The 19,278-nt window shown below is 41.1% G+C and overlaps 3 protein-coding genes across 3 annotated transcripts in view; all 3 read left to right on the top strand.

Annotated features, from left to right (window-relative positions):
• LOC137296549 (GTPase IMAP family member 8-like) overlaps nt 1–5,540 on the top strand; it is a 17,450-nt gene extending 11,910 nt beyond the window's left edge. Inside the window, exons 7-8 of the mRNA XM_067828354.1 lie at nt 1,624–1,785; nt 2,227–5,540. Coding sequence (XP_067684455.1) covers nt 1,624–1,785; nt 2,227–3,326 — 1,262 coding nt within the window. The 3' untranslated portion in view covers nt 3,327–5,540. The remainder of the gene's footprint in view (nt 1–1,623; nt 1,786–2,226) is intronic.
• Nucleotides 3,559–19,278, top strand: LOC137296547 (GTPase IMAP family member 4-like). The gene is made up of 5 exons (XM_067828353.1): nt 3,559–3,588; nt 7,266–7,470; nt 13,895–14,002; nt 14,390–14,524; nt 18,043–19,278. Exons 1-5 carry the CDS (start codon nt 3,559–3,561, stop codon nt 19,128–19,130), a joined length of 1,566 nt encoding a protein of 521 aa, XP_067684454.1. The 3' UTR covers nt 19,131–19,278.
• On the top strand, nt 14,689–15,987 carry LOC137296403 (GTPase IMAP family member 9-like). Its single transcript, XM_067828202.1, has 2 exons — nt 14,689–14,710; nt 14,891–15,987. The coding sequence occupies exons 1-2, from the start codon at nt 14,689–14,691 to the stop codon at nt 15,985–15,987; spliced, it is 1,119 nt and encodes a 372-aa protein (XP_067684303.1).

Here is a 19,278-nt window from a genome sequence, read left to right as displayed (position 1 = left end):
TTATAGTACAATTACTCTCAACGCGTCAACATTTAAAGAATAACCCAATTCAACTCCGGAAAAGGTTCCATTTGGCATAACCATTTCTGCCGGATGTGTTACATTGGGGATTCCTGTTTCTCAGATCCATGTACCTGTCTAGTATGAAGTTCCATCGGGGATTCGTACTTTCACTTTCAGAACGAGGCACATAATCACTGACCAACTAAGGGAATTCACTAGGCCGAAACGACTTTCGCAATTAATAGTCTAGATCGCGTCCCGCTGACGAGTGTAACTTGGCACGGCTCCCAAGGCTGAAGCTATGAACACACAAAGCCTTTCAGAAATTGCTCAAATGCAAGATATGTTATAGTTGTGATCAGTCAGGCATCGTATATTCAGACCACTTTCTGTTCAATACTTCACTCCTTCTCTAGCCTTTGTGATACTTTATCTTGAAAGAACCCCTTTCAAAGACCGTTAAGCGTTAACACTTTAATACCACACTGTCCTCTCAGCCAACTTCTATAACATGTGCATGATCTATACATCTGCAACTTTCAAATGGAACGTACCTCATGAACCATTCCGAGCGCCGTTCTGATCGCTTACTCTCAATGTCGTTTTTTTGTTGTTGTTTAACGCTGCACTAGGCAACATTCCGTCTACGTGGCGGCGGTCTGTAAATAGCCGTTTTAAGATATTAATGTATTGAATGTGAAAATACCAACCTCGATACAATGTGTGAATTGTAAATCAGATGGTCAGCATGTCCCAAATATAAACCATACAAGATATGTAGGGCAGGAAAGGATATCTATTCATTAGATGTCAGTATCAATTGGTCAGATGTCAGTATTTGATTGGTTTGTAACTCTAAATTTGTTAACCTGGTACCAGGAACACCTCCAGCGTTTTATGCTCAAATTTGGTTTTCCGTGTGTAAGTTGCAAATTATGATGGTTATTTTCAATTTGTTGTTATAAAATCACGTGTTTCGGAAGAAGCGAGTGTAACAAAAACTGGCACATCTGTCAGGAAATCCGTGTTGTTATCACAGTAATGTAACCAAACAGCACTGCATACTGGTTCGCTTGTAACGACAGGGAGATCGAGTACATTCGTCATGAGTGTGTTCGTTATTGAATGAGTATGGTCTTGCTCCGCAATATTCCAGCAATATTACAGCGGGGGATAGTCGGGACACCGAAAACGGGGTCCACACATTTTATCTATGTAGGAAATTGTTTGTTTCTTGTCTTCAGCATGACGAACGAACAATTAGGCTACACAACCGTCCCTGGTTTTGATATAATGACGTTGAAGCGAGGTAGATGTGAAGTTGGGTTTACTAATCGCGCTCAATATGACAACACTTACCAAACAACGCGCATGCGTGTGTTTGTGCATGTGAATGTGTGTGACGAAAGTGAAGTTTTCATCCTCCAGTCGTTGCTGCTTATCCCTATCTCCCACAAGGCTGGGTAACAACAATTACCTCTTGGTACGTATTTTGGTTTGACGGGTATCAAACTGCAAACCTGCCGCTCTCCAGACGATGTTTTGTCCACCAGACTACCGTCTCCCCTCGTGTTAAGACACAGTGATATAAAATGAATTTCCGTTTTAATTCCATATCAGAGTGGAGATGTAGTCGGTGCACCTACATCAACACGGACGTGACAGACCTCTGCGGTATTTGTGGTTCGGTTAAACCAGGCCTGAACTCAGTCTCTGGACCCGTTATGGAGGAGATGGAGACGGATTCTGCTAGCCACACATTCGCTTCTCCAACCAATCAAGGTTAACTATGCACTTGACGATACTGTCTGCAGTATAAATAACCATTTTATGAAAGTGCCTCTCTGCGCACATAGGCTGTTCTAATTTCCATCTAGTTACTTAACCATTTTTTGATAATTTAATCACCACGTTCGTAATTAAATTGTCACGTTCGTAATTAAATTGTCACGTTTCGTAATAATGCGTTTGCTAATATTACAAGTTAGTCACAAGTTGAGTGAGTATGATTTTATGCCGCTATAAGCAATATGAGAAATAGGTTCCTCAAACTGTACCCATGTTGGGAATCGAACTCGAATCTTCAGCGTGGCACACGTGAAGATGCAATATTGCTGAGTGTGGCGTTAAACTATATTTACTCACTTTGGCGTGACGAAAGAACGCTTTCATCACGAAGGTACCCCTCCGCTTCAGCTATATGTTGAACTGTTTTTATTCCAGACGCTGGTATCGACCGAGCCAGAGGCTCCTTCTTAAACAGTGAGATGCGGATCGTTCTTATTGGGCGGACAGGGTCAGGCAAAAGCGCTACGGGGAATACCCTTCTTGGTAAGGACATGTTCACGTCAAGGGCCGGAGGGTCGTCTATCACCAAGAACTGTAAAGGAGGAAATGCCACCAGGATGGGCCGCTACATCAACGTGATCGATACCCCAGGGCTGTTCGACACAGACATGACAAATGCTGAAATAACCAAGGAGATTGTTAAATGCGTCGGGATGACCAGTCCTGGCCCTCATGCTATCGTGTTGGTCACCAGGATTGACCGGTTCACTAAGGAAGAGCAGGATACGGTGGATCATTTCAGAGACGTGTTCGGAGATGGCATGACGAAGTACATGTTTGTGTTGTTCACGAGAAAGGACGATCTAGATCACGAAGGATCTAACATAGATGAATATGTGAGACATGTTCCTAAGAAACTCCAACAGATTCTTTCGGCGTGTGCTGGACGATACATCGCATTTAACAACAAGGATCAGCAGTTTCGGAAGGAGGAACAGGTCAGTCGCTTTCTGGACATGATTGACCAGAATGTCCGGGCAAACGGTGGGAAGTACTACACGAATTCGATGTTCAGGGAGGCCGAAGCAGCGATGGTGAAGAGGGAGGAGGTGTTCAGGAAGGAGCTGGAGGAGAAGAAGAGGCGAGAGAAAGAGGCTATTGAGAGGGAGTTCCAGGAGAAGTACAATCACGACATGTCTGAACAGCAGGATATCATTGAACAGCTGCAGACGAGTATAACAGCAATGGAGGCTGAGCGGACGACAAGGAGGGATAACTCTGAAATCTCAGAGCTCCGGAAGCAAATCGCGGAAATGAAGAAAGAAGCCGAAAACGAGCAAGAGAGACGTAGACGACGCCACGAGGAGAGAATGGAGAGCCTGGAACGGAAGAACAGAGACTTGGAGAGACGGGCGAGGGAGAGAGCACGGGAGGCTGTTGAAAAGGAAGAAGAGTCTTCTCTTGAGGAAATATGGAAAGGAATCAAGCACGTTGGGAAGGGGCTTTGGAGAGGATTTACGAGCTTATTCTCATAAAGTTCCATCGAATATAACGTTATACTGTTTTATGACTTTAAAAGGGCTCTTCGCTGTATGTGCACATTGTGACCTTACATTATATATACACGTCTTGATTTGCGACACGCAAGCAAGGGGTAGCAGTCATAGTCATAATGCTATAATACAATTCGTGAGTTAAATATGCTTTAGTGATAGGCAAAATCAATATTTTCACAAATCATTAACTTAAATAGAACACTTTATACTGATGGCAGGTCTTGGTAAGATTAAGAAAAGAGTAAGTGCATGTTCGCGATATTCAGGACAAAAGAGATTGTGGTACATCCCTCCAGAAGTTGTTCGACCTACCTGATATTTACACATCCACTTTTATCGGGTGGACATGCATCCTTTCTGCTGTAGATATTGCCATACTGTCCTGTAATGACGCTTGGGATTCACTTTACTTGGGGGACATGCATCCTTTCTGCTGTTGATATTGTCATACAGTCCTGTAATGATGCATTGGGATTCACTTTTACTTGGTGGACATGCACCCTCTCTGCAGTAAATGTTGACTGATTGATTTTATTTCGTAGTCATTTACTAAACGTGACAGAGTCCTTCTTATATAAACTATGACATATGATGTTTGATTGTTTTGCCAACAACGTTTCCGTATGTTTACTTGACACGTTTAAATAATGTTCAGTTGTTTACAATCCAGTTATGTGTTAGGTTAAAACTATACAATAAACACTCTCCTGACTTTCAAGCGTGCTGCTTCTTACAAACTGACATTATTTGTAACATTGCAATGTTCTTCTGCAATATGTGTGTATTCATTTCTTCTGTTTCCATACAATGGGCAAATTGAAAAACATGTTCTTCGTCCTGAAGCAATCTTATTGAATATTTCTTTTTACGATATATACACACAGTATTTTCAGCTTCCGACTCCGACTCGATACCTGAATTATGGTTTCCAAAGCGAAACTGAGTCAAGAACCTTTTTGAAAATTGTGTTTTAATGTTAGTAAAATAATCTTCAGGTCGAAGTGAGAACTTAAATTTTGCATAGAAACTTAATTTATTTTTAATATATTTTACATAATTTTCATTTATATGAGCATTTTTGAAAAGATACCTTTTTAGTCTTTGCACAGAGGAATTTTAAGAAAATATACTTAATTCCGACACCTTGAATTAGCCAAGCAAAACCGAAACCATGCTCAAACAAAATGTTTGTCTGCCAACATATCAAAAGAATACATCATTTTATATCAAATAAGCTTATATAGATCTATACAACCTGTCATGGGCAATATTTTCAACCAGTATTTAATACATTTTGTTACATATGTTGCACATAATGGATACAAAGGTATCCTCTGCCGTAAATATTGTCTTACAGTACATTTTGTTCTGCTGTGAACATTGCATTACAGTTGTGTAATGACGCATGGGGTATTATTACTGATTTTTGGTGGTCCGTAGAGGATTCTGAACTGTAACGTTTTCTTGACAGTATTACACTAGTGTAATACCGCTAGACGTATGACGTAATAACCATTTACAGTTATTACGTCGCGTTGCTAATATCAGGAACAATTGTATTTAACCTTGAGTGACTCGCAGAAACCTGAGAGTCATCACACTGTAGGCAGTTTCTATCAATATATGTTTGAGAGTAATAAACAGAATGTAACTGTTCCAGTTCAGTGAGACCCCAATAATCTGGAACCCATTCAAAACGGAAGTTTCTTTCAAAACATCTACACTAATATGTGATTTGCTATTACAGAAATTTGTAATCAGAACATTTCACTTGGAACGATATGATCCGGAATGGCGAGGTTTCATCAACCAACGTTAGTTCACCTTTGGTGCGAAGGTATTGTCATGTTGTTTCTACTGATACCCTTTGCGAAGAAAAAGGAAACGCCATATATCTACCCAGCGGCATTGCCTACATGGTCCTTTAGAGGGGCAGTGGGACTGTGCAATAGGGTAGCGTTTTCGCCCGATGATCCGGGTTCGAATCCCCCAAATAGGTAGAATATGTGATGAATATGTCTGGTGACGCCAGTCGTGATATTGCTGAAATATTGCTAAAAGCTAAGGTAATGCCTCTACTGCAAGGACAAAGTGAGACGTGTTTTGAGAATATGACATGCATGGCAATAGTGATTGATCGTGTATTGAGTATTTTATGTAGTAAATATGATATTTTGGAGTAAAAGATATGATCTTTAAGCGGTGATGATGGTGTATTTTGTTTCCAGTATATAGGTTTCGTCTCACATTTTACACTTTCCAGACGGTCAACCTGTCAGTGAACTTTCAGGAGACGTTGGCTTGTCGAGCTAGTTGAATCAGTGTCAAAACCAGTTCCTGCCTGCTGACCCCATTGTCTTCGTTTCATGACGCAGTGCGAAGCGGAAATGGTTATCGCATATCCGGCTCGGCTTTTTACGACATCTGTTTTTGTTTGTGACATCCTTCTGTGGCATTGCTAATGCATTGCAGGGACACAGCACCTTTGACATACATAAATAGTGTGATCTGGTTTGTCTGGAGCCCGATGACCTTGTACCCGTGGACACCCGGAATAGGATTGGCCTTCAGCAGCTGATGAATGTTGATCGGGTGGTCAGGTTTCCTGACTTGGTTGTGTCATGCCATCGTATCCCAGCTGCGTAGACCGATGCTCATGCTGTTGATCACTGGATTCTATGCTATATAGCTGCTACTTTTTAAATTAACAATGGGGTTAATGTTCCCTACTAACCTTCACAAATTTCAGTGGAGAATACTGCTGCCAGTTTTAGTGATCTCCGAAGACAGCAAGCATAATCCTGGACCAATTAAATCTTTTTCAGTGCTGACAGGGCACTTCCAAACTAGACAGTTATTTCAAATCACACCAGACTATCTGCTGAAAATGTGTCTGACCAGTGCCGACAACTAGGATAGACAAGCTTTTTGATCTATATTATACCAGATAACATTGAGAAAACACGGAGACCTACCTTCGTCGATGGAATAATCATTTCTAAAGCCTTCCAGAAAGGTGTTATGAAATGATGAGGGCAGTAACAATTGTGTAAAGATTTTGTGTAAACTTCACAAAATCAAACCACCATGAACCAATAAATGCAGAAAGTGCCACAGATCGCGTTCCGTACAGTTATTACGAAATGTTCATGGTTTTGAAAGGAAATTGTCAGGTCCGTGATGTTGCCCGTTCATATTGGGAGGAACAATTACGCGTGGAAGTGCATGCTAAATCGGCAATATTCCAACTATATGGCGAAAGTCTGTAAATAACTGAGTCTGGACCACACAGTCCAGTGATCAGCAGCATGAACATCGATCTGAGCATTTCCGGATCGATGACATGTGTCAACCAGGTCAGCGAGCCTGACCACCCGATCGCGTTAGTCGTCTCTCATGACAATCACAGGTTACTGACGGTCACTATTACGGGTCTTTTCCACATCGAAGATACTTTACCTACCAAGAATATACTTTACATATACCCAGAACATACTTTACATCTATATAGAAGGTACTTTACGTCTGCATAAAATACACTTTACATCTACGTTTAGGATACTTATATGCATCTTCGTAGATGACACTTTTATCTATGCTGAAAGTACTCATGTACATGATTTCTTAAATAAACATATATGACATTCCGGCCAGGTACCGATGAAGACATGCATGTCCATCAAAGTTCTTTTCTCTCTAGGTTCTGGGGGAAGCTTTGGTACCGAATTTCATGCTGCTTCAAAAATGTCTCCTCGTAATACACAGGTCTCAGAAGACACTCCATGCACGATGTCCTGGTATCCACCTGGTATCCAAGATGACTACTATGCAGCATTCGAGCGGTCTACATTTAGCACACCACCAAAATTCATCAACTATATATAGCTATATAATCAGAACCGCAATCCTCACCACCAGCAACACACCAACAGGACCATCCATCCATCCACTGCAGAGTCATCATCATCATCATCATCATCATCATCATCATCATCATCATCATCATCATCATTATCAGAGATTGAGGAGCGGCATCAACACATCTACAACAAAACCGCAAGAGAGCTGCTGGTGGACAGTTTGGCCAAACGCAGTCGTTTGGAACATGTTGCTGGAATTCCAGGTGATAATGTGACAATACAAATCCCCCTTGAAGATCGTGGCAATAATCACGAAATGATCACGACATATCATGGGTGTGATATTGGACAGAAGAATGAATGACTTGTATCGAGTTGCTGTGAAATCAGGTATCTTGAGGGAACGCTGGTGCAGAAGTCAATTTTACATGTTCGCTCAAAACCCTTGGTCCATGGTTGACAAAGAAATTGGACTGTGTCAAGCTGTGCAACAAGAATCAGTCTGTGGTGGTCAAAGATACACTACGTGCAATTCTTCGTGAAGAGCTAAGCAGTTACAAAGCAGGACTTAAGTGTAATAGCCGTTATCATTAAGGCTTGGATTGCCACAATGAATATACTGATGATTTTGGATTGCCACAATAAATATACTGATGATTTTGTTTGTCCCTTAACGACTCCATGTCAGGAAATGAGTAAAAAACTTAGGAAATCACGAAATGTGTAAACTTCCTGGAATTTTAAGGAAATATGTACATTTACTGAGGGAAATTTACACATTTGCTGATTTGACACATCTACTGCAATATATGCATGTACAAAATGTCATTTAATGGAACCATCCGTTTGATATTCAGTGTGGGGCGGTGGGGTAGCCTAGTGGTTAAAGCGTTCGCTCGTCACGCCGAAGACCAGGGTTCGATTCCCCACATGGGTACAATGTGTGAAGCCCATTTCTTGCTGATTCAAAAGTGTCTCCTCGTAATACACAGGTCTCAGAAGACACTCCGCGGTGTCCTGGTATCCCTCGAGTCGGAAAATATACTTATATTCCTCCTTATGTAACGTGTGTCTTTTGAGACTTGTTTAACATGAGGACACTTTAAGCAGCATGAATTTCCCCATCACATCGGACCTAGCGTGATGACGTCAGAGATAATGCAAACCTAGTTCGATGATGTATGAATTACTCTTGACCTAGTTTCAAGACGTCTGACCTAGTTTCGGTCATCTGTAGTTATGCCATTTGTATTGTCAATACGAAGTGACGATCTTGCAGGTCTCCGAATTTGGTCGAGATATCTCTTTCCCTCTTGAAACAGGACTGGCCATTGGCCAAAGGACTTGCAATGTGCAGAGTTACCTCCCTTAATAGTGCCAGTAACCTATGCTCATGGATTCAAAATGTTCTCCGCATATTTTCGGGTCCGACAACGCCGGGAACATGGGTTTTGAAACGCCTAAACCTGCATCACATCAGGCGTTCCTGATTGTGGAATCCCGGTCAAAGCGGCTTCATATACCAATCCACTCTAATCGGAGTTATGACTAAGAAATATATTTACATTCCAAAATCCTTTCGGCCAAGCGGGAAGTGACAATATATATATACCTAGGTCATCTGACGCTCCAAACAGATTCCAAGAATCAAACTAATCCATAAACACATTCTTGGTACTGCAGTTTGTATACAGTGAGACCGACCACTCATAGCCTAGATCAATATGACGTTTATTGATGGTAACCAGTCACTGGATAGATCAATACCTACGTATTGGCCAACAAGGTAGTGACTCTTTCAAGGTATGTTAATGTGTCTCCACGAAATACCGCTTCGGTGATTATTGGGCAGAGATAACAATGACATAAGAACACTGATCGCGTGGTGTCTCGCTCACAAGTCCCTCCCGACTACATAAGGAACGCTCTGATTTCAGGTAAGTATGTACCTGCCATCCTCCCTGTACTCTTGAGCTGTGTTTTAATTCTACTGTTTTCTTGTTGTAATTGTAAGTATTGCCACTTGCAGTATTTGAATGACGTGTTCAAGTTGGGACTTACGTTTGCCACGTTGTTCTTGCCTTGTCAAAAAGGTATTTAACTCACTTGGACAAACATCAGGGAGCGTTATTTATCCGACAATTTGTCGACATTTTTTATAGTAAAAATGTATAATTTATGTGTAAGTTGTGTTGCTCACACCGGGGATGAAATAGTACCGATGTGACTACACTCACTCGATATCTTCCTGAACTGACAGAAGAGACGAACCCGTGTCTTTTCACTAAAATTGTTAAATGAGTTCAAGATAACGGGTTGTTATTTATACTGAGATATTAGTATACAGCAGTCATTTTCCCTGTTCAATTTACCAGCGTGTTTCATGTCTGACGTTTTAGAAAGTAGACTAGCCAACTATTTAAAAAAAAAAAACAAAACAAAGAAAAACCCCGAGTTAACGAATCGTCATATGGCATTGGAAAATGTTAAGTGATTCATGAATGAAAAAGTAGAAAACAATGTTTTAGTGTATGTAGAATGAACCTCGAGACAAAATGCAAAGTGTACTGAACTCCGGTTTGATAATTATGGCAATAAGGATGATCTTCTATGTGTTCTGCCAACGCTGACCTACTGTTAAAAATATTCATATTTATACAGTTACTCTCAACGTTGACCTACTGTTAAAAATATACATATTAATACAATTACTCTCAACGTTGACCTACTGTTAACAATATTCATATTAATACAATTACTCTCGACGTTGACCTACTGTTAACAATGTTCATATTAATACAATTACTCTCGACGTTGACCTACTGTTAAAAATGTTCATATTGATACAATTACTCTCGACGTTGACCTACTGTTAACAATGTTCATATTAATACAATTACTCTCGACGTTGACCTACTGTTAGCAATATTCATTATAGTACAATTACTCTCAACGCGTCAACATTTAAAGAATAACCCAATTCAACTCCGGAAAAGGTTCCATTTGGCATAACCATTTCTGCCGGATGTGTTACATTTGGGATTCCTGTTTCTCAGATCCATGTACCTGTCTAGTATTAAGTTCCATCGGGGATTCGTACTTTCACTTTCAGAACGAGGCACATAATCACTGACCAACTAAGGGAATTCACTAGGCCGAAACGACTTTCGCAATTAATAGTCTAGATCGCGTCCCACTGACGAGTGTAACTTGGCACGGCTCCCAAGGCTGAAGCTATGAATACACAAAGCCTTTCAGAAATTGCTCAAATGCAGGATATGTTATAGTTGTGATCAGTCAGGCATCGTATATTCAGACCACTTTCTTTTCAATACTTCACTACTTCTCAAGCTTTTGTGATACTTTATCTTGAAAGAACCCGTCGTATCATTCAAAGACCGTTAAGCGTTAACACTTTAATACCACACTGTCCTCTCAGCCAACTTCTATAACATGCGCATGATCTATACATCTGCAACTTTCAACTGGAACGTACTTCATGAACCATTCCGAGCGCCGTTCTGATCGCTTACTCTCTCAATGTCGGGTGTTTTTTTTTGTTTTTTAACACTGCACTAAGCAACATTCCGTCTACGTGGCGGCGGTCTGTAATAGCCGTTTTAAGATATTAATGTATTGAATGTGAAAATACCAACCTCGATACAATGTGTGAATTGTAAATCAGATGGTCAGCATGTCCCAAATATAAACCATACAAGATATGTAGGGCAGGAAAGGATATCTATTCATTAGATGTCAGTATCAACGGCACATCGCACTATCAATCTCAACTCCCTTGGGAGTATGCAGCTATTGCAGCCACTAGCCCCAAGTTATCGCAGCTGTCCCATCCTTATGAGGTACTCACTCACAGCTGACTGGACTGGGACATATAGTCATAGTACTTTGTCTGAGTCTACTCCATGTTGATGTACCCGCAACTCAGGAGACCACCATCTGGTCATCGACCAATGGATTCGTGAGGGTTGTTTTTGTTTTGTTTTGTTTTTGTTTTTTGGGTTTTTTTTGTTTTTTGTTGTTTTGTTTTTTTGTTTTGTTTTGGTTTTTGTTTTTGTTTGTTTTTTTTTGTACAGGGTTGCGTACTGTATACTGGGGGTTGTGATTACACTGAAAGAACGCCCTCCATGCCAAGAGACATGTACAAATAATACGATTAGATCACCCTCGGCATGATCTATAAAGGCAAATGCTGCGTCCGATCTATGATATTTATGAAGCATAGTCGACGGGATCGGATGATCAGGCTCGCTGACTTGGTTGACACATGCCATCGTATCCCAGTTGCGTAGATTGATGCTCATGCTGCTGATCACGGGGTTGTTTGGTCGAGACTCTATTATTTACAGACTGGAATATTGTTGTATAGCGAGAAACAAAAAATAACATCTTTTAAATGAGTATGTTTTCTGTATAGACATAGTCTTTCTTCATGCATTATATCATCTCACTGATACTGTACTCCTAATTGCTAGATCGATGCTCATGCTGTTGATCACTTGATTGTCTGGCCCAGATGCTCTTTTTACAGGCCCCGCCATATAGCTGGAATATGTGTGGTGTTGAACATCGAACCAACTATACTGTACATGCTTACACTGGTCATAAAATTGTACTTTCCAGAAGGGCGGAAGGTTAGCTCGTGACGCCGCAGACCCGGGTTCGATTCTCCAAATGGGCACAATGTGTATAGCCCATTTCTGGTGTCCCCTCCGTGATTTTGCTGAAATATTGCTAAAAGCCATAGATCCATATTCACTCAGTCACTTTCCAGTGAGGGTTACAGAGCCATCACTACATATTTCATTTGTTAGGAAAATAGCACCAAAATGTCTTGCTTTCAGGGCATACGTCACTGAAGAGCTGCGTACGTCATCCAGGCTCGAAGCATGTGGAGGTGTTCATTCTGTACGTTAAACAATGACGACAGTGATCTTCTCTGTGCTGCATGCCAGACTGTAAGACAGGATCAGTATTCGGCTCAACACCAGGCGTCCCGTTATGAGTGGGGTAATAACCAACTATTTTATATTCTACGGAAGGGGATTGTGGTCCCGATCGATATGTATAGTCACAGTCAAATCTTCAATACGTGTACCTTTTCCTCAGAAAGACGTAATCGGAAGGGCAGTAATACGTTTTGAAAATGCAATCGAAAACTACATGCATCATGATAGTGAACCCGTGAACATTCGGGTTAGGATTAGTGTTCAGCAACCCATGCTTGTCGTAAGAGGCGATTAATGGAATCCGGTGGTCAGGCTTGCTGACATAGTTGACACATGTCATCGTGTCTCAGTAGCGTAAATCGATGCTCATCCTGTTGATCACTGGATTGCCTGGTCCAGACTCGATTATTTGCAGACCGCCGCCTTATCGCTGGAATGCAGCGTTAAACAACAACCAACCATCAAAATATTATAGTTGTTGATGTCAATATATTTTAATGTCAATGCTATGTTTGTCGCTCTCAAACTACATGGTCGAACTTACAAATTATTCCATCGTTTCAGGTGCAGGGGCAAGGATGGGGCCATGCCCGACCTGTTTGCTGCAAAATGCATTACTTTCGTGCATGCTTCATGGCCCACTTATGCATGGCCTCTACGGGGAAATAGCCGGTCCTCAAGGTGAAAGACAAATACAAATGAATGTAACCTCTTCGAATAGCAATATCCATTCAGAAAACCAGTGACGAATATATATCTCGAACTTGGGATAACTTAGAGTATTTGCGCAGATCCCTTTAACGGGATAGATGGATTCTGTGTGTAACAGTTGTAGAGCACAATATACTCAGTTTGTTGACTTTCATACGCCGACACGCTGACAATGCCGACATGTAACACGTGGTCCTGGAAGGTGATTCCGTTTAGAAGTGGTTCCCCAAGTCCCTTCTGGTGAAGAGGATCAGATAGTAATGATAAGTGATATAGCAATACCAATCACTGGATCGCCTGATCAGGACTCGCGTATTATCACACTCGCTCACACTGGAACACATCATCCACCTTCCTGACTGACAGTTATATATTATATATTTTCACAAAAATATATATCAGACTGACAGAATCTAAATGTACGCAGTTGTTACTTCAGGTGGGATGTTACGTGGACACCGAGGAGGGATAGACCCATTTTCAGGCTTTGTGACACCACTCCAGTATGAAGGTGAATATTGCTAAAAGTGGCGTAAAACTCACTCACTCACTCACTCACTCACTCACTCTGCCGGCAGGCAATATGTTTAAAGAGAGCATTTTGTACTGTATAATTTGGTTGCTCATACTTAAAGGGGTCGAATAAAATAACAGATCTTTATTATGCAGTTATGTTTCTAATTTCATTGTTTGGGAAATATGTAGTTCAATCATCGATATGCTTATGATTGGTCGACGAGCCCAGGCCGTCTTAACGGAGTTGCAGTACCTTATGATGGCGTCGTTGCACGGACACCGGAGTTTGCTCTGACTGAGAAGTTTGGTTTGCCAGCTTCTGTGCTGTTCAACTGTCCAATCCAAAAAAGATACACTCACACACGCAGAGTCAAGCACATTGTGTATTGCAGAGGTGTTTTAATAGATGAATATAAATCGGCTAGAAATGCCACTAGAGAGCTTACTCAAGAATGCTAGATACTAACTCCAGTTTTTTATTCGATACCTCTAGCCATGAACAGGGCATCAAACAGGCAACAGTTCCCCATGGCAGCACCGACATATCCCACCAAGCGACCCATGTCAGCGATTAGAGGGGCTTCAAGAATCCCAACAGAAGGTAGGTTTGTTCAGAATCCATTGCACGTTTCTCCAAAAGCAGACGCTAAACTTGAATATGCGACCATTCTTCTTGTGTATACTGGATTGCACAGTACCGTACAAACCCATGTACTGTGCGAACCAGTGCTCAGTCCGGTTAATGTACCACTCAGTACTAGTCACAGAGACCGAGCATGATCCTTAATGAAAGAATGGCGTTCTAAATGTTTACAAAATATATTTGTGACAAGACTGACATCTTTTATGGTCTCAAAAACTCAAAGGATATATGAATATTTGGAATCTGAGCTATATCCACTACTTGGATACACCTACTGAAAAGGTATATTCTGTGAGGCATTTGTCACTATGCTGGACTACTCAATCGTTACAATTATAATCACAGTAGATGCCTCTACGTCCACTGGCAATCCTGAAGCCGAGAGCAGTGCCTCCAACGTGCAACCGCGTGCCAGAGTGACTCCAAGAATAGTAAAACCCTCGTCAAAGACTGAAGAGACGGCAACAACATCAGCTCATGGTAAGACACTGATAAGAATTTGTTGAAATTTCTTTTAACGTTTCTTCCATATCCTCTTTATTGGTGGGCATTTAAAACTACAATCTACTCTATTATCTGGATCTACTAAATAATATTCACTGCTAACCTGTCTAATCGGAGGCATCAGTGACGCAATATTAAATATGTCAATAATAATTCAAACATGTAAGTGCCCCAACAACTAGGAATTTCAAAAACCCTTATGAATGTTTAGTGGCAGACTCCCGCTTAATATCAATGGCCAGATCTAAAAGTCTCCAAACAAAACTATAGAGAAAATAGGTCTGGCGAACTACTCTGGGTGGTTTGTGGTTACATATGAAATCAGGATTTGACTATCCACAGTTACTGGACAAGGAACACAATCAGCAGCAAATCCAAAAAGTGAAAGAAGAATAGTGCTGCTCGGTAAGACTGGCTCCGGAAAGAGTGCAACAGGAAATACAATACTTGGACATAAAGCATTTTTATCAAAACCCTTTGGACTCTCAGTTACCAAGACTTGCAACAGAGGAAGTGCTGATAGATTTGGACGAAGATTACAAGTGATAGATACACCAGGGCTGTTTGACACAAGGATGTCCAATGCCGAGGTATCCAGGGAGTTGGTCAAGTGTATTGGGATGGCGGCCCCGGGGCCACATGTCTTTGTACTGGTTCTCAGGATGGATCGGTTTACGAAGGAGGAGCAGGACTCAGTGAATCACTTCCAGAAGATCTTCGGTGATGGGATGCTGAACCACACGCTTGTGGTGTTCACCCGGAAGGATGATTTGGTCCATAACCATACGACCTTTCAGAGATTCCTGAATGACGCGTCCATGGAACTCAAAAGGTTTCTTGAACTGTGTGACAACCGTTGTCTGGCCTTTGATAACAGAAATCCATCGGATGTTGATGTTAAAACATTTCTTCAAATCATGGATAGCATCCTTATACAAAATGGTGGCAGTTGGTACAGCAATGAAATGTTTTTAGAAGCTGAAAAGGCAATTCTTCAACGCGAAAACGAAATAAGACAACAATTTGATGATGGTACTCGCGATACATTAGCAAAACTGAAACGTGATTTTGATGAACAAATACAGCAATTAAAAGACAAATGTTCAAAGGAGATTTCAAGGTTGGAAAAATTACATCAAGAACAATGTTCTCGTCCAACCGGCATGCCCACACAGTCAGAGATACGGGAACTGGAGGAACAACTGCAGGAACTGAGGGAGTATCAAGATGAAGACAAGCGGAGACTTCAGGCGGAATATACAGCCAAGGAGGGAAAATATCGAGAAATAATTGCAAACGCAAACCGTGATTACAGAGAAATAGTCCGCAAGGAGATACAAACTGAAAACAAACTTACCATGCACAAATTTGGCAAAATGATTTTAAAATTCGTGACTGTTCTTATTCCAGTAATAGCGGGTGCTTTGGGAGTTATATAGACTGGTTCTCATCTTTCACGTTGACCAATCTGAAATCTAAGTCCACTTCAAAGTGAACAATATTGCATTATCATACAAGCCGCCTGGTTGGCAATGTAGCTTATTATATACACATGAGCATTAATTAAGCACCACCCATTTTCATGCTAAGAGATTGTGTATAACACATCGCACTGGTCATTCATGATATGGAAACCAAACATATGGTTATAATTTCGTTAATTGAAACATCTAAAGTGCCAGTCCATCACCTACCAACACTGCTGCTACTTTCGGCTGTTATTTACAGACGGTCGCCTGGGGGCACTTAAAACGTTGTCAATAATCATGTCCAAAACTATTGTCACAGAGACAATGTCTGTGGTCCAACGTACACAAAGTTCTCAAAAAAAAACGTTCACTGTTCAATCATTAGCCAACAATAATGCTGAAATCAGTACTTGGTGTATCCTCCCCTCGCACGGATAACTGCTGCAAACCTCCTTCTCATGCTGGAAAGTAAACATCGAATGCGTATCATTGGAATCCTCTGCCATTTCTCATGAAGAGCCTTAGCTTATTCCTGTACATTTTGAACAGGTGGATCCCTTACTTGAACTTGACGCCCCATAAAGGTTGCTCATAAATGCTCATTTAGGTTGAGGTCAGGGCTTCTCGCAGGCCAAGGTTATCTGTCAACTACGTTGTTCTGCAAGTATGCGATAACAGCTCTGGAACGATCCAGCCTTATCGTCTATAAATACTGGCTGACTGGCTATGGGGTGGTTATCAAAATGGGTGACAACAGCAGCTTCCAGTACTTCCTGTTGGTATGTCTGACCATTGAGCGTCCCTCGAATGGTGATAAGATTCAGCTTACAGTCATAGCAGATACACACCCACACCATTACAGGGTTCAGCTGCATGGATCATCCGCCTCATTACTCCTTCTCCAAACTCGCCAACGGCCATCACTAACACGAAGAAGAATACGGCTTTCTTCGGAGCAGTGGATCATGTGCCATGTCCTCATATTGTGGTTTTTTGCCGTTGATTACACCACGCCAAACCAGCTTCAAGCATACCAATAATCTGCCATCTGATATTTTCAGAAAGCCTACGCCTCGGCATGTCCAAAAAATGTTCAATTTCAGCTCTGTTCACTTATTGATGCCATTTCACCTTTTTATACACCTCAGTCGCTTGTACTATGACATAACTTTAGCATGAAAAGCATGCATTTGAGTCAGCACGTGAATTTCATGCTAAGTGCATGTGTATTTAGATATAACTGGTTGACTTCTCTGTTTTGATCCCTTTTTGATTCAATCGACAATTATTTTTGGTGGTGCTTAATTAATGCTCATGTGTATATGTTATCAACCTGCATAATACAATAACAATGGCCTCATATGGCTGTAAAAAGACCCCCCACTCAATTTAGTTCAAGAGTATTATTCCATGAAAACAATTTGCTTTACAAGCTGCTGTATACAAGGCCATTGCCTTCAACTGTGATTATAGTTTCGTTAATGACTTGCCAGGAACATGTATACTGAATACACATCTAATGCATGCTATGTTTGAAGTCCTATGCTATGAAGATAATATTGTTTGTGTGAAAGGGTGGTATTCATAATACGACAGTCAGACAGTACTATCCTTATTTGTTCTATACAGCTTGTCTTGTTACAATTCGATAAGAGTTTATCAAACGCCAATGTTTTCCTTGGTTTGTGCTTTTCGGAAAAATGTTTTTAGGTACGTAAGGCTTCTGGGTTACTAGGCGTCCGGATATTTCTCAGGAGTGTTTCACGAACTATGTCCATTTTCATAGCTATATGCAGTTGTAATCTACATATTGATACACACCTATTGATAAACATCTGTTACATTTTTTTAACCAAAACTGAATTCTAAAAAATGTCATTTGCAGTGCTATACTTCTGTATCTGCGTATCAATTGATAATTTCATACCAGATATATAGAAATGAACAGAAATTATCTTTGGCAAAATGAATACATTTTATTGTAATTCCCAGTAAAACAGTTGTTTATATTTGGTGTGCATTCAGACAGCAACAATGAACGTCTACGGACCACAGACTCTCTGGAGAAAGAAATTCGGATCGTACTCATCGGTCGCACTGGGTCTGGTAAAAGCGCCACCGGCAACACCCTCACGGGACAGAGGCTGTTCCACTCCAAGGTAGCAGGTCAGTCAGTTACTAAAAAATGCAAACGTACATCCACTCAACGGTACGGGTACAGTCTCCAGGTAGTGGACACGCCGGGATTGTTTGACACAGGACTGTCAAACACGGACACGATTAAAGAGGTGGTGAAATGCGTTGCCTTGACATCCCCAGGACCACATGCAATCATTTTAGTGACGAGAATAGATCGGTTTACAGAGGAAGAGAAAAATACAGTGGAACACTTCAGGGCTGTGTTCGGCGAAGGAATGATTGAGTACCTATTCGTTATCTTCACGAGGAAAGACGATCTTGATGCTGAGGGGTCAAGTATAGAAGACTTCGTTCAAGCAGTCCCTCCGGAACTGAAACAGCTCCTTGCTGATTGTAATCATCGATATATTGCCTTCAACAACAGACTTCCGCCTCAAGACGATGCCCAGGTATGCGAACTGCTCAACATGATTTATGACAATGTAAAGAGAAACAATGGAACGTGCTACACAAGCGAGATGTACAAGGAAGCTGAGATTGTAATGAAACGAAGAGAGAAACAACTCGCCGAGGAAATGGAGGAACACGCAAAACAGGAACGACAGAAGTTAGAGAAGGAATTTCAAGAAACTGTAAAGAAAATGAAGGAGGACAATGAGAAACATGTCAAAGGTCTTCAAGATCAACTCAAAGTTTTAGAAACGTCCTCAAAACAATCTGATGAAATAAATGCTCTGAAGAAGGAGATTGCCAATGCAAAGCAACAAGCCCAGTTTGACAGGGACGTGAAGGACCGAGAACATAAGAAGGAGATGGAGGCAATGGAAAAGAAGCTGACAGAGGACCAAAAAAAGGCTCGTGAAAAGGCCCGTGAGGAGATAGAGAAGGAAGAATCATTGGGTATCTGGGATGGCTTGAAGCAACTTGGCCGAGGAATAAAGAACACATTCTCGCGTTTGTTTTCAAAGAAGTGACACGGCATGCTTCTATGTGATATTTAAATGTAGACAGAAACAGTGAAAAGTTGAATTTTGTAGGACTGAAGCAACAATATTTAGCTACAATGTACATGGGCGGAATTCTTAAGAAAACTATTTATCGATTATATTAATCCCACCTGAA

This window comes from Haliotis asinina, chromosome 9 (genome assembly GCF_037392515.1).
Source record: "Haliotis asinina isolate JCU_RB_2024 chromosome 9, JCU_Hal_asi_v2, whole genome shotgun sequence".
NCBI classification, from domain to species: Eukaryota; Metazoa; Mollusca; class Gastropoda; order Lepetellida; family Haliotidae; genus Haliotis; species Haliotis asinina.
Note: the sequence above shows the minus strand (reverse complement) of the source record. Positions and strands in the feature narration are given on the sequence as shown.